General features: G+C 41.5%; 1 protein-coding gene across 9 annotated transcripts in view; it reads right to left on the bottom strand.

Moving 5' to 3' along the window:
* The window catches only part of LOC107269431, a 98975-nt gene that overhangs the window by 42385 nt on the left and 33733 nt on the right, over positions 1–22857 (bottom strand). For 2 of the 9 annotated variants that reach the window (XM_025086748.1, XM_025086749.1), the window contains exon 1: positions 19540–19806. The exons of 1 other annotated variant lie outside the window; for it this stretch is intronic. In XM_025086748.1, coding sequence (XP_024942516.1) covers positions 19540–19655 — 116 coding nt within the window. In that variant the 5' untranslated portion in view covers positions 19656–19806. Of the gene's footprint in view, positions 1–17872; positions 19808–21768; positions 21861–22857 lie in introns of those variants that run through there. 6 more of the 9 variants (XM_015743253.2, XM_015743256.2, XM_015743257.2 and 3 more) reach the window with 6 other exon arrangements.

Genomic DNA, 22857 nt, shown 5'->3' on the forward strand with positions numbered 1-22857 from the left:
AAAAATTAAAAAAAAAAAAAAAAAAAAAAAAAATGTAGATCTGCACCGTGGGAAACACAGCGAGCGTCACGCTCACACGACATTTTTACACGGACGTTCTTGCGTTTCCCGCGATTAGCCTTGCACGTACGTAAAATTCATTGATGCTAATTTCGCGAGAGCTGAAACGTGACATTCGCGAGTGACTCGCAACTTATGAGATTACGAGTATTGAAAAAGGATGCGGGAGATCTTCAGTAGTTGCTCCCAAAGGTAACCAAATCGTTAAGTGCTATTCGAACGTTCGGTTAGGTCAGTCGGTTCACAAGTTCAATATGTCTGTTTGACAGCTGGAAAACAATAAATCCTTCAGCAAGTGACACGTGGACTCTGCGTAAAATTTTTCCTACAAACTTTTCACGTGCATGGCTTTGCACTTTTTTGCTCAGCCGTCAAGAAACATTATATACATATGCATCTATCGATCCCTCGTAAATCCCATAACACTATGGTAAATACGACGTTAAATCATATGATTCTAATGCACGTAACCTGGCATTGTAATCTGAACGATAGGAACGAACACGTGGCGTTAGAAAGCACGGATTCCCAGAGTAGCATATAGAAGATTTCCTGTTAGCTCCAAGTAATGGCATACGGGAAGTGGCAGAATCTGCAGTTTCGTGATTATGCAACGAGTGCAGTTCTCCTCGTACGTGCAAGCACGTGTTTCGCGAAAGTACAATGTACACGTAACGAGTGTACTGCGTAACTCTGACCAGTGAGTTCCTACGAGGAGGTGTATCAGTTACATTGAAAAATCGAAGCGAATCGATCAACGCGAAAGAAAAACAAAACGCAATAAAAACACAAGCTGCGTCGCTTTAAGATGCAACGTAAATCGATTCGGTGCATACACATTGCGCCGGAGTCATTTGTAGATAACCTTTTAGATTGAACGACGTACCAAGACGACTACTTCCGGTGTTGATCTTGACTGTTGAAATTTTTTTTCTCTTCTTTCGTTCCGAAAGTGTATCCGTGGTTCGTGTACTACGTTTTTTCTTTCAGTAAAGTCAGTCAACCTGACGAAACTAATGCAACTGCATAGGGCTCCTTGAGACACGGAAGGTCCTATGGTTTTTAAGGTTAGGTCGTTCCCCTTAAGATCCAACCGCGCTCCTGTATGTAATTTATGGATTTGGTGTACCTATATGCATACCGGGTGGCAAAGAACAAAGTACTCCACTGGTACTGACTACTGCAATAAACTCTTCGTAGTTAATTCTTAGCTGTCGCAAGAGAGTCAGTGCACACGTTGTATTCATGCAGTGCCAAGACACGTGGTGATCAAGGTACGAAAATGTTTCACGCACGATAGAAACTAACATTCAATTAATTGACGTACCCTGTCTTCGTTGAAATAGTGGATTCGATTACGTAGAGCACTGATTTGCTACGCGAACTGTAATGAATATTTGCCAATTGCCCAGAGACGCTTAAAGTGATTTTCGCGAAAAAAAAAAAGCTAAAAGACGCAACATGAATATTCGCGCGATTCGTTTAAACGATATAGCGAAATCTGCGTCTAGAAAAAAGACACCGTAAAATATGTGCACGCTCGTTACGTACGCGGTGTCATTAATTTATGGATGATTAAAAAGTAAAAAAAATCTAGGAAAACAGTTTTGCAATTAACACGACACAATTTACCGCGCTACCCATATATTGGCGACAGACAGCAAACCTAATGAGAAACGATAAAAGACGCATAATAATGATAGTGGAGATGCTGGGGATACCCGTAAATAAAAGATCGTCCGAGATCAAGATCGTTTAACGGCACTGCGAGTATCTAGGTGAATGCGAATATCTTGTGGATTTACATTTATTTACGTGATTCGCAGTACACTGTGACAAGAGTCCCTAACCAGACACGGGGTATCCGAGCGAGCACTAGTTCGCTGCCGCGCCACTAGGTGGCCAAGGCAACTCGCATGTAAAAACGTAGGACCGGGTAAATAATTAATCCGTCGATTGTGCGGATTGGGTCTTCTTCGCCATCAACATATACTTTTGTATCCTGCATCTTGTATCCTGAATCCGGAATCCTGCATCTAATGTCCAGCTTCTCTCATCCGAGAGAGAACCATTTTGGGATCACACCGTTCGTTGAGGACTCTGTGGTTCTAGTTTCGTTTCAGCAAGTTAGTCCAGTAGCGCAGCGTTTAGCTACCGTGGACAAATTAGCAGAGAGTGATCGCTCTCGCATCATCCGCAGCAGGAAGTGTTGGCTTCCGCAATCTCAAATCACGCATCCTCCGTAGCTGGCAGTATTGGCTTCCACATCCTCAAGTCAATTCCTCCGACATTTTGAATTACACTGATTGTAATAGAACCGATCGATGATACCGTATAGAGACGCAAAGTATAATAAACGAAGAAAAGTTTATCTGAAAAGAACGTTTTATTATTGCTGTAACACAACAATCCCTTTACCGTTCCGAACCCTGGTTCACTCTAAGAGCTAAGTGGCCAAAATCGTCATTCGAGGGAACTGGTACAACACCAATATTGACAGTTGGAAATAATATACGTTACAACACTCGCGCGTAAATTTGTTTTTCTTAGAATACGTTATCCATAGGCACAATTATTATTTATCGTTATAGGTGGAGGACTCGAAAGGTCTCAAGCGCGTTTGAGTTTCTTGGCTCGGCGAGCTTGCCAATACATGGCCGTAGGTTAAACCGACAATGTGCTTGCAAGTGCTGACTGGGATATCGCGCATGCGAAGCCAATCGCATCTTTCGCAATAAGATCGCTAAGAGTAATTTTACCATTTACATATAATCAATAGATAAAAATAGAAAGGAAATAACGAAAGGAACATATATTGAAACGTTTCGTCAGTCTTTTCTCCCCATTTTTTCATCTACACTGAACGATTTCTACAAAAGACGATTCCTACATTACGGCAGTCTCCATTCGGGCGAATGAATCGATACGCACAGTGGAAGGTCGTGCTATGGATCGGCGCTGATGGGCAGACTGTGGGAAAAGCAGCGACGGAGGAGGAAAGAGATTGAAGATGAAGAAGAAAATTGGAAAAGTACCGGAAGACGATGATTTAACAGTATAGCAATCGTACCAATGTTATTTAACGCGTGACGCTTCTGGATGTACGAATAGCTGACGTCTCCGTGATACCTAATTCAGAAATAAATGAAACACATGAAAAGTCAAGAACGGGATAGATAAAGCAATAGGAAGATTGATAGCAATAGCAATTAATGACGTGTGAAATAGAAGGGTAAATTAAAAAAGTTACAGGGATGGGTTAACCCTGCAGTGGGTGCAGGGTGGAGTGGATCCTGCGTTTGAAATTTTTCAGACGCGACACGTACACGCACTACGCACAACTCGCAGTAAAATATGCCATTACGAAGTGGATAAAGTTATTGACAAATTTCATAACAATTGCCATATTCATCATAAAAGGTGTATCTAAGCACGATGTACTTATGTAAAAAACAAATGTATATAATTAGCTAATTAACACAAAACTCACATGATTTTTTGAGTACCAAATTGAACAGTTAAAAAGTGGTAGGTAGATCACGAAGAAACTGGTAATCGGTGAGAGCAAGAGAATGATTGAAAATTTCAAGGAATTTCTTATGTAAATTTGTCGTGTGACTACGCCAATGGGTTTGTTATGCGAGGCCAAGTCTGACTTATCGTCTGCAAGCTTGGCCTATCGCAATCATGCCATTGACGCATGATCGTAGAAAAGTCATCACGTAGAGTCTAAGGGAAGTGACGGTGATAACACTTGTGAATGTTTGGAATGTCTAGTAGGAATGTCGTAATAGACATTAACTGTTAATGTGGGACGTGTTCCATGTCTCTTTGATCATTCTAAGGTAAGTCTGAGTGAGGTCTAGCAGATATGGTGCGACGCAGGTGCTCCCTTTGTATGATCTATCCTCTTCCAATGGACCCAGGTACTCATCCCAATGTTGACCAAGTTCAATGCACTAACGCTCGCTGTTAGCACGTGATTTATCAACTTTGAATTTTTGTGCGATGTAAGCTAAATGCCGCATACCACATTTGCTTCTGAACTTGTCTTTTAATCTGACCAAGCATGGTCGGTGTGTGCGAATTTTGAGACACCCTGTACAAGTTGGGTATTAGTAAAAGTCATTTCGTAATGACTTTGAATCCAAAAAAGGCATAAGTTTTATTTTAATAAATTACGTCAATGTACATCCTTATAAAAGAATTTCGATGAAAGCCAGTGGAGGTAGGTGGACAGCTCGAGGTATCGTATGCAACGAGTATACCGAGTGAACGAATCCTTAATCGCTGAGCACTCGGACATCCTCGAAAAATGTGAACCCTGGAGAATACCAAATTACAGCGTGCCAACCGTAAACGGCATACCGGAAAAGGATCTGAGAATTGTTCGTATGCATTAGCACTGGTAAAATATACATCCGGTCTTTGGACGTTTTCTCGCGTACAAGGTCCGCTACACGACACGGAGAGAACAATATGGGAATGGTGTAATTTTAGGGTCTCCCTATTTTTTAATTGCTCGGCAATTAAAAAATATTCCGGCATACTGGCGGTTACACGCGCATTTATGTGGTTGCTCTGTGTGATGGAATATGCGATTGACTGACAATAGCAGTTATGCTCATACTTTTGGTCTCTCGATATTTTTGGGATCTCATTTTATGTAAATCGAGAGCCACGACAGCCGGCGTCGCGACTACCGCCGTAAAATTGACTGATAGTACTATAAATCATGAGTACCTGTCGCGATATACGTATTTTAAAAAAGAAATGCCGTGAGGGTACTGCACCCAGTGTCTATAATTCCGGCAATGTTTTTCTCAAATGCATTGAAATTGCCAATACGCAAAGATAACAAACATTGTATCATTTTCATTTGTAGAGCAATAAGCCTATACGTCTTATACCTTTGGCCCTGCACGTGACTTTCGACCGAAATAACAAAGGCTAAGCTTCTGAAACGGTATGAATAGTTACCATAGATTCTCACGTGTCCTCCAATGCACGTCCGAACTCTTGCGGTTGTTCGATCAGCCGTCCGAGCAAGGTGGCCTCGCGCCTTTGATTTCAGTAGCTCCTTCGGCTAATTCAATGTGGACGTTTCCCAAACGACATTGTATACGCGCATAATTCATTTCCATACGACAGTATGGAAAAGTTTCCCAAAATTCCGAAATATTTCCATTTCACTGTGTTGTCTGGGTGTTTTTACTAACACGTACTTTTTTTTTAGAGAAAAATCCCTAAAAAATATCTCCGGCTAAGAAGTTGCGTACAAGCATGACTATTTCTATCGAGGTGACTCCCGATCCCTCGGGGGGATCCAGGTCTATCCGAGCGAGACCCCCCCGCCAAGTGTACAGTACCGAGAACAGACCCATCGTGGTGAACATAGAGAATATGCAGATGTCCGCGTACAGATTATTTTTCAAAGCGAGTAAATGTTTTCTTGCTTTTGTTTACGACGTTCCGCGGGCATGACGCAATTAAGATAGTCGCTCGAGCAACGCAACGTCCTAGGTAGAGGACAGCGAGGTCGTTGCATATACGAGGAACAGAGTGGTAGTAGCGTGTGGCAAATAACAACGCGTCGGCATCAGCCATCCCGGACGCCAGTGCGCGCCCCCACGCGTTCGCAATCGAATCCGACGTGCAAATTAAAATATTTCATATTTTCTTAAATAATCGACGTACGATAAAAAAAAGAAGAGGAAAGAGTATATCCACCGAAGTAAATCTCGCTTGCCCATTTGTAAATAAGCTAGATAAAGATGCACCGTTCGCGCACAGCAGATAGGATTTTCCAAGGGTAATAGAAACCGGCGCCGGGCGTCGGCGTTATACCTTAACAGCCAATTCAAGGACGACGTACGCCTCTCTATGACCATAGTCAAAGCACGTGCAATGAATACACGTATACACGATTAGAGCGAAGTCGAGTTAATTTGGTAATGAATAGTAATGAACAATAATGGCTATGGAAATGGGTATACGAGTATCAGCAGCTGATCCGGCTAATGGTACCAACATAAGAAAATGATCGTGCTCACTCGTGACGTTTATAGTACCCGGCATTATCGTTAATAAAATATAGAAGATTGAAAGAACAATTTCTAACTTCCTGTTACGTGCAGCGCACTCGGCCAGGTATACAGCGCCTCGGCACTGCTGCGTACTGGGATAACGAGAGTCTCCGCACTCGTGATGCACCAGGCAAAAGGAATCGACGCTGGCGCGAAAATAGCGTCTGACGTGACCAAGTAAATGTTTGCTTATACTCGGTCGAATTATCCAAGGACATTCGGCCGAGACGCTGCCACCCAATGACTGGGGTAAACACGAACGTAACCTCGGAATCTTTCACCGTGAGAATTAAGACCCGACGCTTGCAAAGACAACGAAATTGTCAACAACGTAGTGACGTTCGGGAGGGGAGGCTTCGAGTGAGAGCGCCAAAACGTCACTCGGCTTTCAAAGCACTGTCAAATCCTAATGTCAGGCAACATAGACACTTATTGCAGAACGATCGTACGAGCCGTTCCAAAGATTACAAGGCTCGTAATGGCTTCCGTGTATTTTCAATGTAGCTCCCAGACGAACTGCACAACACTGCTTCGACTGCTCCCGTATAGTTCATACGGGTTGACGTCACTGTCCGAATAGGTAATACTGCCCGCTCAGACTGCCGTTTACAATCCGCGTGTTACGTATATAGTCGTTAACGTACCGACAACTTGCTTGAAAGTGTTTTGGCTGGAGTCCCATTTATGTGCGACAAGATGGCAACATACGTCGCGAGCTTAACCTTTAGACTGTCGGTATTTTTTCATTTGAAAAATAGTGGTACCTTTTTTTTAACCAAACATTTATACTTGTCTGTTAAGCATACGTGTTGCGTGGGTTTTTCAAGTTCGTCTCGAGCCCAGGAAGGGACTTTGCCGACAGATCTAAAAGTTAAGAGTCCCTGTGGTTTAAATAATAAATGGATGGAAAAACTCGGCTGAGAATTGACAAGGAGAATCGAGTAATGTATTTACGAGATGAATTATATAGTACGACTTAAGGTGGTCGTAGAAAAAAATTTCAGATAAATATATGTGTATTGTGACGTCATGAGTCTGAAATAAATTGACTGTCGTTTTTATCATTCGGCACGTATTGCCGTCTTTTAATATCGCGTTCCGCAAATTACCGGCCAAGAACTCCAAGGTCACAATTATTACAAATATCGAACATTAGGTTAATTTCTTTTGCAAAACCATTTCATGCGTTACGAATCTGGCCACAACATCCAATGTCTTCACGTCGCTGGAGGTGAATCACCACAAGGCTACAGCTGGGATAGTGGAGGACGATCCAAAATCAATAGACGCATCCACCCCGCCGCCGACGACTCCCGAATTGAGTAGGGGGTCGCGGGTATTGAGGAAAGTATCGCCATGGACCGTTTCGTTCTTCTCGTTACGGCCGGTACCGATGTCCCGAAGGGGGAGCATCTACGGTACCGAAGAGGATGGGGAGCAGGAGCTACCCCGGCGTGAGATTTCGTGAACTCCGCCACATAGCCGTCCCGACCTGGTCCGGACGCAGATCACCACCCGAGCAACCTGGACACCCTGAAGCTACGGCAGCGAACCAGTGACAACTTCGAAGATCCCGGGTCAACCGATTAGACGTGACGTCATAGCGCCGGTTTAGACTGCGAACGGGATTTGCTTCTTTAAGCTTTGACCGACCTCCCGTGTATCGTATAGCGGCGATCACGAAGAGGCTTCGGCAATTATTTATCGAGTCTATCGCGTCCTTCTCGTAAAGGGTTATTGGCGATATGTCGCTTTTAAAGTAAATTCGTATAGTTTATACATATTTTGAGTCCAGTGGTATACTTCCATAATTGTGCTTAGCAATGCTAGTGAGTAGTTCGCCCGCGACGATGGTTGCCCGAAAAAGGCACTACTTTATAGTCTAGGACCGTTACGGTAGCGATCTCGCTAGCGTGCCGACATTCGTTCTTCGTTAGTCATCTTGGCCGGTCGCGATAAAGTAGTTGTCTCGCATTGGTATCGAATTCTAATGCTTAAGTAAGCACTTTTGTCTAAAGGGCGAAATCTTTTCTATCTTGGCTCCCGTGCATTGGCACGTCTAGATCTGTTTCGTTTATTCCTCCCAGTTTCGGTCTAGATGTTCGCCTTTCGCCAGCAAGGAAAAGATTCCGTGCCTTCCGTTATTAATTTCTATATTTTCGAAATGTATTATTGAGTTTAGACTGATGCCTCCGTGACCCTGGAAAACTGCTGAATGAATCCGTGTTCCTCTCGTGAGTCCACGTATTGTCTTTTCGTTTGTTTAAAATATATATTTCCTGTTTTCACGTTCTCTCGAATCTTGTGTAGCGTTTATAGTAATTATCTATTCTATCGCGAATATTGTTAACCTGTCCCGTAGAGGATCTAGTACCGCGTGATTGTCTATTTTGCCTTTACTTTGTTTCGCGTCTCCCGAAGAGAACCTTGTCTCGCGTGATATTTATTTGATTCTCGAAACTGTTCAATTGTTAATTCTATTTTATTTGAAGTCCCAAAATAAAAGGGCCAATGTGTTATGTTTTCTGTTACTGAATTTCATGGATTCCCAATCTGACTTCTTCTCACTATCCTCCATCTTTCCTTTCTTTATCATCAGCGTCGACCCAGCCCCTCTACCACACCTTTTCCTTCGTTCCTGCTAGTCGGACATCTTTTTAAATATTCGGGGTAGTTCCTTTAGGTACCGTGACGCAACAATGCGTCTGGCGGCCATCCGGCATTTCATGAAGTATAGTTTGTTTCGTATTGGGTAGTCCCGGGAAACTCGGAAAGAGTATAGAGTCAATTGTAAGCGAAAGATCGTGACCTACCTTAGAGTATCTACATCTTACATTTCTTCATTCGTTACAGTATATATAAATATGCATAGATATATATAAATAAGTACATTTGTACCTGTCAATAAATAAGCAACTATGATTTTTCGCCACACTAACGTCTCTGTACCACGGCATCAAAATTCATGAATTATTTTATGATTATATGTAATTACTATAATCCGATGCACGTTTAATTGCCAATATCGCACCTCACTCATATTCGTGTCACGTAAATAACTTGAGGCTTGATAATTCAAGAAATCTTCTGTTTCATTCCAATCGATAAGTATTGTTGCTTTTTAAATTGTTCGGTAATATGGACAAAAAAAAAAAAAGAAAAAAAAACATCACAAAAGGATACCTCCAATATAAACAGAATAAAAAATGGCTATCAACACAGCTCTCAGAACCTTAGACTTTAACCTTTACTTTTTCTCATACAGGAAATCTTCGTTCAAACATTAATCTCGCGCGCACCGTCGTTACGCGTTTAATCCCACATTACTCCCGAAGAAATGTTCCCGGTGCTGGTTCAATGTAAACGTCAACTTCCTCAGAGAGACTCGTAAACACGCAAGGTTAAAATCAGCGGCTACTACAAGTACGTATAGCCGGTGCGCTGCGCAAGGAGCGTTAATTTAATCGCACAATAGGAAAACTATACAGTACATATAGGTATACCTCGAAACGTATTTTCTTTAACTCGACGCAGAGAACGAAAACCTGAGAACTAACCTACGTCACCTTCGGCCGTCCACCCTTCCTCCATGCGTCCACGTGCCAGGCGGTCGGCAGCCAATTCATTTCTCATCGGAAGCCGACGAGCCGGTATGAAAATGTACGGCTGCTTAGGCTGACGGGTTAAGGTAGAGAGAGACGGAGTAAGCGTCAGGCAAGTAGTGACCGGGAGTCGAAAAATCACGTCACAATACCTATATCCATTAGTTAGTTCCACTGGATACACTATAGAAATTCTAAAGTCTCTGCACCGTTCACAATGAAACTTTATAAGGCCAGTACACTATAATACTGGCACAACAACAATGTCAGTAGTAAGGATTTTATAAACACCAAAATATAGCAAATCCCCATTTAAACGTCTCAATAACGCGACCCCCTCCCCCTCTTTCGACATCCTTAAAATCCCCGCGCGTGGCAACCTTGAACACATGGACTTTTTCAATGACGAAAACTTCATCGACGAAAGCACGCTGCTTTCAGCGCGTGCAAGTGTTACGTATAGATACAGGAGTATCAATAAAGTGAAATTGTACAATATCATACCACGTTCAGATATTGTGCATACACATTTCGTCGAGTTACTATACCCTACTAGTAATAACACTACCACTGTTGCTCTAGCTACTCTAATAAGTGTACCGGGGGACAAAATAATTTTCACGAAGAAGCGCAACACGTTTCTTCCCACGGCCATTAAGGAAGTTCTGACTCGATGTAGTACGTAAGATCGCCGACTGAAACCTGCGAATTTCTAACAGGTACTCGTGCCCCTTGTACGAACGCACTTCAATCACGTTCGCACGTAGGATGCGTGACGTACGTGAATCGCGTACACCTTGAGGCCCCATTCATCCTTACGCCCATTCACGAGGGGCCCTGTAACGTGTTTAGAAAACGAAGCGACTGCAGTACCGTCTAACGCAATTGTCGTTATGATAACCCAATGGCAAAGTTATGTAATAATAATCGTAATCGTCATTGTCACGGCGTAGGATCCACATTGTCGAATAATACGATCCATGGTAATACGCACTTCGCCATGCGTAACGCGAATAACGCTCGAAAGAGACGTCGTGGAATTTTCGTTCCTTTTTACTCGTACAGGGGGGCAGGGGGCTCCCTCGAACAACAAAATCGCGTCGACGAGGCACTTTGTCGCTGTTCCGACGAAGATATCCGGTCTGGGGTATGTGTGCACTGGCTTGACCTGGGTTTTAGAGAAAAAAGCCAGGCATGTGGTTTCACTCTGTTTAGGTTATACCCACCTGAGAGTGAGTGAGGTGAGAGTGACCACCTCAGAGTCTTTGTCTCTGACTTTTTCGCAAGACCCGGGTGGATAGGTCTTCAAATTAAACATATCCCAGGTTCGGACTCTCGGAAGGGATGAACTCCACTTTCACCCTCGAAGGGCGCCTCTAGCTTTCGAAAAGTTTCGTAAAATACGTAGAACGTTTAAAATCGTGTCTCGTAAACCACACGTGAATAGACACTAGGATTGTATATTATTCTCGTACACAATATACTGCAACGTCGAATGACCACCCGTTCGCTGAAATTATTTAAAGAATCACCTGTCCCTGATTAATTCGAGCGTCAGGACGTTTCGCCGTATGATACCTCCCACATAAGTACGCTGGTCAAACAATCGCTCATATTTCTTCGACCTTGCTATTTCCATGCAGAAGTCATTCGGGATCTTCGTCGCTCGGAAACGTAAATTCATACGTTGACGCACAGCGAACTTGAATGCTCGGCGCAAGAGCGTCAACGCAATTTTCGATCTCCCTTGCGCACATTCATTAGCCTCGTGCAAATGCATGTAGTAATGAAAAAAAGAAAAAGTTTAAGATAAAATTCAGAGGCTCGTGACGTTAAGCGCTACGAGAAAGTACGTGAACTTCTGGCAAAGTCTTGCGGAACTTTGGTGTCGCAAAAAAAAAAGAAAAAAATTTCATATGACGCACGATGCATCGCGAAAATTTCAAATTACATACTGTATCGCGTTACGGAAGTCGAACGGAGGCTCGAATTATGTTTACAAGGAAATCCCCAGAGTGGCGAGAGTAGATAGAGTGATAAGCAGACAACAAATGGAATATATAGACTCGAGAATATTATGCGTGTGTTATTAAATACGTATATATATACTATATAAAATTTTTGTTATACCACATGTAGTCATCTGCATGCAATGCATTGTCTCAGGACACAGTGTGCATTGGAAAATTGCACACACTGTTTTTTCTTACCTCTTTTTTTTTTATTTTTTTAAATTTTTTTTATTTTATTTTTTTAAATAATGCGCCACTTTGCATGTAGAGAAAATGTGCTTTTCTCGGGATACCAGGAGGAACACAAGTCGATATTACACGTGTTCGGAAGATACTCGTATACGTATAGTCAGGATCGAGTAGACGCATAAATAAGCGTATGGGCGACAACTGGTACTGTTCGATCGCACATGGCGATGTTTGTAGCCAAAGGGACACAAGTCGTGCTCATATAAAATGTCACAGTACGATTGAGGCGAATTTACCTTGGTAGCACTGTTACAGACAATGGTTCAATATGAGACGTTATCAATCGTATAGAGACCCAAGGTCTGCCTCGCGTGAGAATGTGGAATAGACGTATGTGTGCGATGTGTTATTGCGAAAAGTCTATCTGAGAAATGAGTTTCAACACGTTCTGGATAATGCCTTATCAGGTAGTCGAGTATTATTATTCGCACGAGAAGAACAATGAAGCGAAAAAAGTCTATACCAAGTAATACTAAGTAATAACGTTATAAAAAAAATTATTATCGCAATTCCCAAAGCGATAACCTACAAAGCTGTGATTTTTCGAATATCAAGCGTAAGTACGTATGGGTACGGTGCCGCGCAAACAATATTAAGTATATTGCCAAAAACTTTCCAACGGCTGAAAATTAAAAAAAAAAAAAAAAAAAAACTCGAAAAAGTTTAAAAGAAAATTTTTTTTACCTCGGACATAATTTTTGTCATACTCACGAAATATTATGTCCAACGACACAAACACTTTGCCAGCTGGTGAACCCTTTTACCGGAAATATGCCATATCAATAGCACCCTGGGAATGTTCGAATCAATGAAGCTGAAGCTAGCAGTCGAAAGCGGTGTGTGTGAGCCCAGGGCCGAAAAGGCGCGAGGGCTCCAGGGTGCTTTATGCGTTATTTAAAACAGTTCGGATCGTTCTATGGGAACAAAAATTTTTCGAAATATCAGTCAAGCATTTAACAGCGTATTCGTAGTGAGAGGAACGATTAAGCATCTTAAGCGTCTTCATTCCGACGATGCACCGTCAAATCGAAGAGCAACAAGATGATAATTCAATTTCTCATTAACGCGATAAACGTTTGCGAGCGTTAAGAAAAAATCGAATAATTAACGACGACCTCTCGTAAGTTGCCAGACTTGGCGCAGCCAAGCGGGCGATTTAATAAATATGCGAGAACATAAAAGAGCCGGAGACTGGATTCGTCCGTTGCTCCTTTCACCTGGCCGATTGGCAGAAGAAGGATTGGTCTGACGGCCGATAACTCAGTTGCCCCACTAACGGGTTTAAAAGACGGTGTAGTAAGGTAACACGCGTATAATTAAGTTCGACCAGTGCCCGCTAAAAACAATAGCTTGTACGCCAATTAACGGCTCGACAATTACTCCAATGCCATAATGATAACGGCTCGAAAAATTTTTAACCGAGCGCAAACTAGTCTGACAGAAAATTATTTAAATATCCTTATCAGATATCTATGACGGGTACAACAATTACAGATCAAGTATATACTCCACGGGGAACCCTAGGCGATCGCATAGGATTGCACTGGATGCACTGTGCTCGTACGTCACGCATACCGCATAGGGGATAGTTCAGAAACTATTGTCAATTACTATCGGAAGGTTCAAGTCAAACGCAAACGTAGATGTCAGACGACCGAGAGACACTATAGGAGAAACGATTGAGGCCAGCCAATCGATTGTCGATAGATTCAGTAATGGTCTTCAGTGGGAGGGGCAAGGGATTGACTGACCAGACAACCATCTGGCAATTTTCTGGACCTTCCTCAACAGTACACCACAGTGGTCTGTGCAGGGTCTGGATAAAGTAGTTACGTCGCATGGTGTATAAGGTATAATAATCATAAATAATTGCATAGCGACAATGATTTTAGGTCATATTGAAAGACTATTGGAACGGATTGCGAACGGACAATTTTATTTCTACCGATCGTAGCAGGCTGTGCTTTAGACACGTGTCTTGTCGGAATAAGCTAAATGGAAATTTTTAAAATAATTTCAATAGACCATCGGCTTCTTCTGTTTTGGATCGATATACATATATAGGATATACATATATAGTATATACATATATGAATGACAATTTCCCGCATAAAATGTATAACCATTCGGAGTGAAATTAATGATTTTCATTTAAGTATCTGTCATACGCAATAAATCATGCTAACGACACTGGATGTATCAATTAAATTTCGTATTGGTCGTAATGAGATTAGAAATTATGCCTATATGTATCTTTCGCTACGGTAAACCTGGGAGCGTGACTCATATAAACTTGTTAAAAACGGGATAGTGCGGGAGACTAATGTGTTAATATATTAATTATTCACTTCGTTTGAAGTGTCATTAGATAAGGAACTTTAGAGATGATTTGAATAATGATTTATCTATATATGAGGCGTATAAAGTGTATATTCACGGTATCATCCAATCACAAGAAATACAGATAATCCAATAAATTAATATTAACCAAAATCTCATTGTCAATCGCACTTTTAATTTTCCATAGCATCGCGTACGTAATCGAGCTAATTCAATATCTACACAGCGTGACCTGTCTTACAGATTCAAGTGAAAATTCGTCAATTCACAAACATCTCAGGATAGTCTTGCGCGGGTCGTTTGATCCTAATCGAGTAATTCTTTCGAATTAACTACAAGTTCGGTCCTCTGGTTAGGTCTAATGCGCCGCGCGGTGTATGCTCGCAGACTTGTAGCGCATACGATCTTAAACACAGCGTGCATAGAGGCGACGAGACCCGTTTGTGCTTCTTGATGCAACTTCGGTAGGATCCTCGTTTGACAATATTACTATTATTTATACTGCATGATTTTGACCGTACTTCTTCAAAGACTTGAGTTACCCGTTTCTGAGATCTGAGCTGAACTTGCCTGAAACTTTCAGCCGTATGGTTGAAGATTTGTCAAATTTTATCGAAACGTCCATGCAGATCAACTTTTTCGGAACCATTTGAGATTTCATTCGTGAGACATTTACGAGGGGCAAATTGTTTACCCGCAATGAGAACGCACGTAGAGACTTCTAACTATTAAGTTCATGTAGCAGATATATATGCGATAACTTTCTTCTCTTTCCTAATAACCGTACAACGAAAAACGCGAGTAATTTCTATGAGAATGAGCTTCAGTATCGATATATTAAATTCATAAGACTGCATGATTTCGTTGTTCGATGTAAGAATGTAAAAGAGAATTCTGCCTCGGCCACGAAATCGTTTCCGATGTATGTATATTAACATGCGGCCGATATTGATGATTCTCGTGAAAAAAAAAAAAAAGAAGAATCAGAAAAATATGGAAAATGCGTATAGAGACGAGCATGAAGTAGGACGCAAACGATGCCAAGAAGCCCTCAAGAATGATATATAGATGAAGCCAATACCGTTCGCGGGTTCTGGTCCATTCGGGCTCGTAGTGGGTATCTCGTTATTTACTATGCGTTGCGTAACGTCAAATTGAATTTGCGAAGTTGGATGGACCCCCGGGGGCAGGACAGCCGAGTGCCCAAGTCGCCAACCTGTCTAGCAAGTTAACTGTATCTCGAAGCCACATCATAAAAACCTATGTGAAGTTAGCATTACAAATTCGGCTTATTAAAGTTTTTGCTTTTTCCATTAAAAAACTGGTCGTCGCTAGCTGGTAATTGGCTGACTTATTAAAAACATTTGGTCGCCGATCAATTTTTCGGAAAATCAAATATAAAATTGCACACTAAAGATGATTGATGAAAATTTGACTTCTCGTTAGGTATGTCCGGTAAAAGTTTAATCAACGTGTAATTTTTTGATAGTCGCCAATTAGCAAATTAGATCTTCTTTTAGCGGGCATCGAATAACGAGCCCTTATGCGTATCGCATTTGGAGAAAATTTGTTTCATTTTATCTGATACTATAAAAAAAAATATCTGAACAATATTAGCTATTCAGACTTCATGTAGGTACGATATACGAACGTAAATAATTATTACATTTTATTTGAGATTAAAAAAAAAATTTGTTATCATGCTGTTAAATAATTTCAGAAGCATCAAAACACGGCCTCTTCCAAATATCATTAACGGATAATACCATTTCACGTAAGACATTTGTTAGTAACGATCAATTTCATGCAACATGACCTTTTCTGTTGTTTTTCAATCAATAGCTGGTGATCCTTTATGATAAGGAATACTTATTAGATACGGCCTTGATCTTAATCTTATTCAGATGCACGTATAAATTACTTCACTGCTGCCACTACTTGACTTGCTTCGTCGTTTTTTCGGAAATTTAATTTGGTAGAAAAGATTTAAGTGCCAAATTTTTTAATTTGAATAATTAGAACCCAAAAATAACCTTCATTAAAAAAATTTTATACAATTAAAGACGGAGTTTTACGCCGATGGAGTCCATGAGTTACCAAGCTAACGTTATCACTTGTGAATCTCTTAAATCTTGACGTTGGCTCTGCTTCTGCCTTAATTTCAAGAGTTCATATGTAAGTCGACCAATCACGTTGTCCTACAAGGATTTTCGTACGGTAAACCGGCACCCGACTAACTAAAAGATACTACTCACCCTCAGTTCAATTTTTTGGATCCAAAAAAAAAAGCATTAGGCTTCAACATTGTCATATGTTGTTATATGACAGGTCTATATATACATACGTAAATAGTTTAATGGAACTGAACAAACATATCAAATCCGTACTAATTGTATACCTATAGTTCGTTCAAGCGGGAAGGATAATTGGAAGGGCCATCTTCCTACAACTTTCAATGTAACGATATCCCCTAGAATTCATTTTTTTTTTTTTTTAATAGTCTATGGTAATGATGGTAGACGAATGAAAGAAGCTCGAAATAAAATTGACAAGAGTGAATTTTTGATTGCGTGACGTGATCGAGAGAGCAAAGTTCACGGGTGTGAGACGAAAGTACGTAATGGAGTATGGAAGTTGAAATGAGATTTCCGGTAGGAATTAATGAGATTTTCAGTGTGAGTACAGAACCCGTGTTCCTCATGATACTATTGAGTTTTCTCCATAGTATACGTATGTATGCAAATTAAATTGATTTGTCTACCCAACGAAGGAATCGTTAATGTTATTATGTCTATCCTCATAAAATAGTCTCTCACGGCCATCGCCATCTGTTATTCGCAATTCAAATGAATCTATAATCCACGCTAGAATGTTTAATATCGTGGTCGGACTCTGTAACGGATGAGACTATCGTGTTGGGTGTTCGTGTATTTTGTATGAAAAATTTACTATAGCAACGTAAAACACAACAGAGGGACAATGACAATTCGAAAAAAAAACCTAATTCAATTTTTTCAAAGGACAATTATCGATTGTTAATACGTATGAGTATTTTTAAAAAATCACGTAACATCAATAATCGTGTAATATAGAGCAAATTTCAACAGACTAGGGCAATTTGTCAATGGATATGAAAAATCCAAAAAAATGAATTCTCCCAACATTGGGATAGTGAATCGATCGATATTCGATCGACACCGCCAGGTTGACTCGATGTACTTGCGAACCGTGAATCTGGCCAGTGACGTAAGGTCTGCTGACCTTGTTATGGTCAAATCCATGATCTGGCCCTGATGCCGTCCACATAATTCGACAAGGGTAAATTAATAGACCCATATTTAGAAACGGTGCACATTCCGATTAATAAATCGTAACCGATGATACCCAGTCAACTAACGCGAATAACAGAAAAAAATATTCAACAAAACATGTATAGGTTGATAACAATACCGACATCCATACAAGTATAAATGACGAAGGAAACGATGACGTCGATCCAAGAGTAATGATAAAGAAAACTGACCTTGAAACCGCCGTGTCTATTGTGACATGACGATGATGCGAATGAGTACCCTGTTGTTGCTGCTGCTGTCGTTGTTGCAAATGATTATCCACGTGATGCGCAGGACGAAGATTTTGATAATGAGGATGTTGGGGGGTTACAGCACCCCCCATACACGGTTGCTGATGTTGGGACCACATAATTTAATCTACCAGGATAACACTGGTCGATAAACACATACACGCCAAAACACGGTGCATCGAATGGATGTTCATTTCAGATATAGTAACGATAAATGTGCCCATAGCGGCCATTTTGGAGAAGAGTTTATCGTATTTATTTCACCTTGTTTGTCACGTTAAAATTAGCCTTGTGCATAATCTACGCACTTAATCGCGTCTGAGGAGAGATAAGACCGTTTTATCGTGGTAGAGGAAGTCGGCGAATCATCAAATATTATCCATTCAATTCAGAGTTCGTCCTCGCCGACCGCGAAATTGTTTCCTCTAATGAAAAAGTCATGGATTCGTGCTTACCCAGCGACCAAACGAGATACTACAATCTGCCAGCTGTTTTTACTTTTATAAGCGAAGGGGACTTTACGTTCAAGTTCCTCTATCTTTTTCTCTTTCTCTCTCTCTCTCTCTCTGAGCACAAGATACAGTCGCCGATGCGAGGCTGAATCACAAGACCGATTTCCATCGCGCGACAAAACACCAAATCTGTTATTCAGAATTTCAGCGAACCGCGCCTGCAATATTATTCTTATTATGAAATGCAATTGCAACGATATCACGTCAGTCCATCAGTACCACAACCATGCTCTTGGCGCAGCTGTGTCGTTCCATTTGATTTTTCGACAGAAGACAGAAGAGCTCTCGTACATGCTCGACTTCATCGTTCAGTTTGACGTGTCAACCTACTGTTTCGTGCGATTTTACTGCGCAGAAACCATTGCCAAGATCCGGCTGGGAACAGCTGACAAATCAGCAGACGCGTCAAAACACATATATTTTCGTCATATCACCAGAAATGCTGTAACCAGTCACATTACCGTTACCGTGTAAACGCACTCGACAGCATCTTACGAACAAAGACTTGAGACGCACGAGAATTCTTGTCTCATTGGAAGCCAGAGAGACACATACTCCAGCGCGTGCAAGTCGCACAGGTTGACGGGAACGTGGCCTTGACACTGTATCCTAGATTATAGTCTCGACCAGATGGCAATAAATTCGAATAACCCTTGTGCGGCGTCCCCACTCTTACGCACGTGACTCTCTATCGTAGACCAACTTTAAGAGATTTACAATCGTCGATTTATTTTAATCCATCTGTTATTAATGTCTGCAGACATAAATCTCGACCGATTTCTTCTATCTGGCCTTGCTCCGCGAGTCTCGGCTTGTCTCTTTACGTCACAAGAGCAAACGACCGCGAGACGACAACACCGCTCGAAAAACACTTGAGACAGATTTCAATGCCCCGAATCGTCCTCCGTCGTGAAGAGTCGCGACGCTCCTCTCGATATTTACTACTGCAATACCCACTCGTGTAATACGCAGCTTCGGTAGAGAATTCCTACGGAGGTTTCAAGGTTATGTCAAAGTACTGTCACTGTATCATTATGCACACATATACATGTATATCTACAGGTAAAAGAGCGTCATTTAGCTAAGAGACCTAACCTTTCTGTGCGTTGAAATGTACACGAGTGAATATGGTGTACATCTATACCGAGACATAATAACGTGATAAAATGACAATCAACACAGATGCTGCTGGTGGAGAAGGAATTTTTCATACAAATTGGGCAAGAGTACCAACAACAACTAGCACTATAACATAGTCGCGATAGGTGATCATGAGACTTGGTCGAGTATCGCGTAAATGTTACGGAGGACTCGGAGCAGCACGCGATGCCTCGTAACGTACACTCCCGTCGCCGGTCCGCCACGAACTGGCGGCCGGAGATTTCCCCCACTCTAACCTTTCTGCTAGCCTGTATATCCCTACGTCGAGACGCCCGATTCCCCACCAGAGGGCGAGTCTTATTCGCCCCCACCAAATATGCACCGAAGTACCCGTCCTCTTGAGAAGCCATGCGGAGTAGCGATAAGTGTCTGGCCAATGTTTCATTATATTTTGTCATGTCATATAGAGTATGTCTGAAATGCTTTTAATGTGTACGTTACATCGACGAGGAGCTGTTACGTCGAGAAGTCTCTTTCTCGACAGCTGCGTATAGCGACTGACGAATATCTACAGGGAATCTTAACACGTTGAGAACGAGCACCGGACGGACAGTATTCACCGACGAGTAAGCCTGTAATTTAATTGGAGCTCGTATTTGCGCGTGGAAATTTCACTGGCTTACTCACGACAAGTCTTTAATTATAACCGGATGATCAGTGGCGACCTTGACCTAGCACAGTCACCGCAACGGAGGACAGTGGAGACAACAGTACATCGGGGACGCTGCAATGTCGACGGAATGTATGGTAAAATTGCGTGATAATATTTGCCGATACTGGAAACGTCAAATGACATTAAATAACGATCTAACGATATCGGATAAGAGTTTTTGCGATCGAAAGTGAAAATTCATCCGAACAGATTTTCCGATTAACTATCTAACGAATTATATATTGAAAGGCATTTTCGGTATTTTAAATTAAGTTTTTTGTCTGTTATCGAAATTTATGATAAACTAAGTGGCTCCGTACCCAATGAAGAAAATTTTCGGGAATATGAGGACGTAAGATTTCTCTGTCCCCCCTCTCCACCCTCTCATTCTTTGACTGTGCGGTGTTTCTCAAAGGGATGATCGTGCGTATGTGGCTCTTTGGCGGTTCGTTAAATAATTCGAAACTGCATCGGGTGGGCCGACTGCATCGATCAAACATTCGTGCGTCGGGTGCGCGTCGGCCCAGCACGTCCTTATACGAGCCCATTCACTTAGAGACATGAAAGTAAATTAATTAAGACGCTCGCAAAGTGCCGCGTTCGGCCTCTGATTAATCGTTTGGAAGCGATGGCAATTAATCTCGTAGAGTAAGTGGCGCGCTTTTAAAATGCTCTCAAAACTATAAGATTTTCATGATGAGAGAGAAAGGGAGTGCCAAGAGGAAAGTGAGCAAGAGAGAATAAAAAGTGAAGTGAAAAAATCCCACTTGATCCCACGTAAAATCTTGTTGTTCCGTTCGTTGGGGCGAAACGTTATAAGGAGATTTTCGGCGATTCCAACGAAACCCGTCATTTCCACTCGATAAGAATTTTCAATAATTTTCGTTAACGACCAACGGCTTTTATGACAAATACGTGGAATACGATTCGAGTCTAGGAATTTTTACGTCTGACCACTCCGATATTGTCTGCATGGTTGGCATATATGTATATATGAACGGTCAGGTGCGTCACATCGGAACTCTACAGCGATTGGTAGAGAAATTCAAAATCTTCCTGCGCAAATAAGACGCTAATTATTTTTCGGAACTGTTTGTCGTTGCTTTTTTCTTCGTTTTTAGGCCGTTCCAATCGTTTTCGATCGACACGCAATATTATCGTCTGGATCCCTTGTAACTGCCACGCCGAGACGTAAGAAAGAAATTCATAAAATATCACAGCCCTTTGAGATAAAGTCGACCAGACCGTTTCCGAAGTATTTTCATCGCATCTTCGTCCGGTTAATACGGTTGATCAACACGTCTCTTCGCGAAGAGCAAAAGAAACAAGGGCGGACGGGAGACGATATAAAGACACGCAATTTTTCCAAAGATTCTCGACAATAAAGCAATCTACTTTTACCGCTATATTTTCTATAAGTAAGTTGCCGCACGCGATAAATAATAAAGAATTATCGATAAATGATTATCACGGGCTATAAAAAAAGGTAATACAACAATTTTTTATCTTACCCGTAAGTGGTTGTACTCTCTGGCAAACAGGCTGTGGAGGAGGCTCCACATTCATCATCGTCCAAGTCGTCTTTCATTTTCTCAGAATACGCCTGAAACATAAAATTACTTTATGAAACAGTCCCAGGTAACAAGATTTCAAAATTTTTATCGGTATCGTGTACCGGGAGAACATATACATATATACAGTACGTACATAAGGTGTGCAAAAAAGGGACCACATATAAGGATGAAAATTCTGAAATGAGTAAAAGCCGTTATGAGCGTTTTTTTGCCAATATCGAAATTATTAACATCGAGTACGTTAATCTTTGCAAATTTGACAAAATTCGTAGACTCTCTTAATACACGTATGTGAAATATGGTATATCACGGTCGATCGTCACCGAAAAAATAGTCTGTTATTTGACGTGGGCGTGACAGGACGTCGAGTAAGCTCAAACGCTCCTCTTAGTAACAGAGAGAGAGAGAGAGAGAGAGAGAGAGAGAGAGAGAGAGAGAGACTTTTCGAATGAAATACTCGTAATGACAGCGAAACGGACGAAGACGACGTCGACGTCGATGAAGCATGACGAGACACTTTTTTATTTTTCCTTCTGGCAATCTCTCTCTCTCTCTCTCTCTCTCTCTCTCTCTCTCTCTCTCTCTCTCGCACTCGTCAAATGAACCAGATTCATTTTCTCGGATGTCAAAACATATCTTGTGTCATCAGCGAATATAAACATCGCCGTTGTGCAGTGAAAGGTCAAGTCCGAAAAAAAAAGAGAAGGAAAAAGCTCAAAGCGATCATCGCAGATGAATGGCTGACCAGAGAATTCTAGCGACCTGTCGATCTTCCAAATTTGCGCTAAAAGCTTGGACGAATTTCTTTTTCTTCAAAATAATGAATCATCCAAATCTTTCCATAATTACCCTATATACAATGGATCACGATAATGATGAGGCTGATGATCATGCATCGTTTTTTTTTCTCCTTGCAATATCATGCGAGTCGCTGAAGCACGACGTAAAGGCGAGTCCACACTACGCAGACCCTTTGTTCGAGTAATGCTTTTCGTATGCATGAGTCGTAAAGTTAAATCTCAAGGG

Source organism: Cephus cinctus, unplaced genomic scaffold (genome assembly GCF_000341935.2).
Source record: "Cephus cinctus unplaced genomic scaffold, Ccin1 Ccin1_scaffold0661, whole genome shotgun sequence".
NCBI classification, from domain to species: Eukaryota; Metazoa; Arthropoda; class Insecta; order Hymenoptera; family Cephidae; genus Cephus; species Cephus cinctus.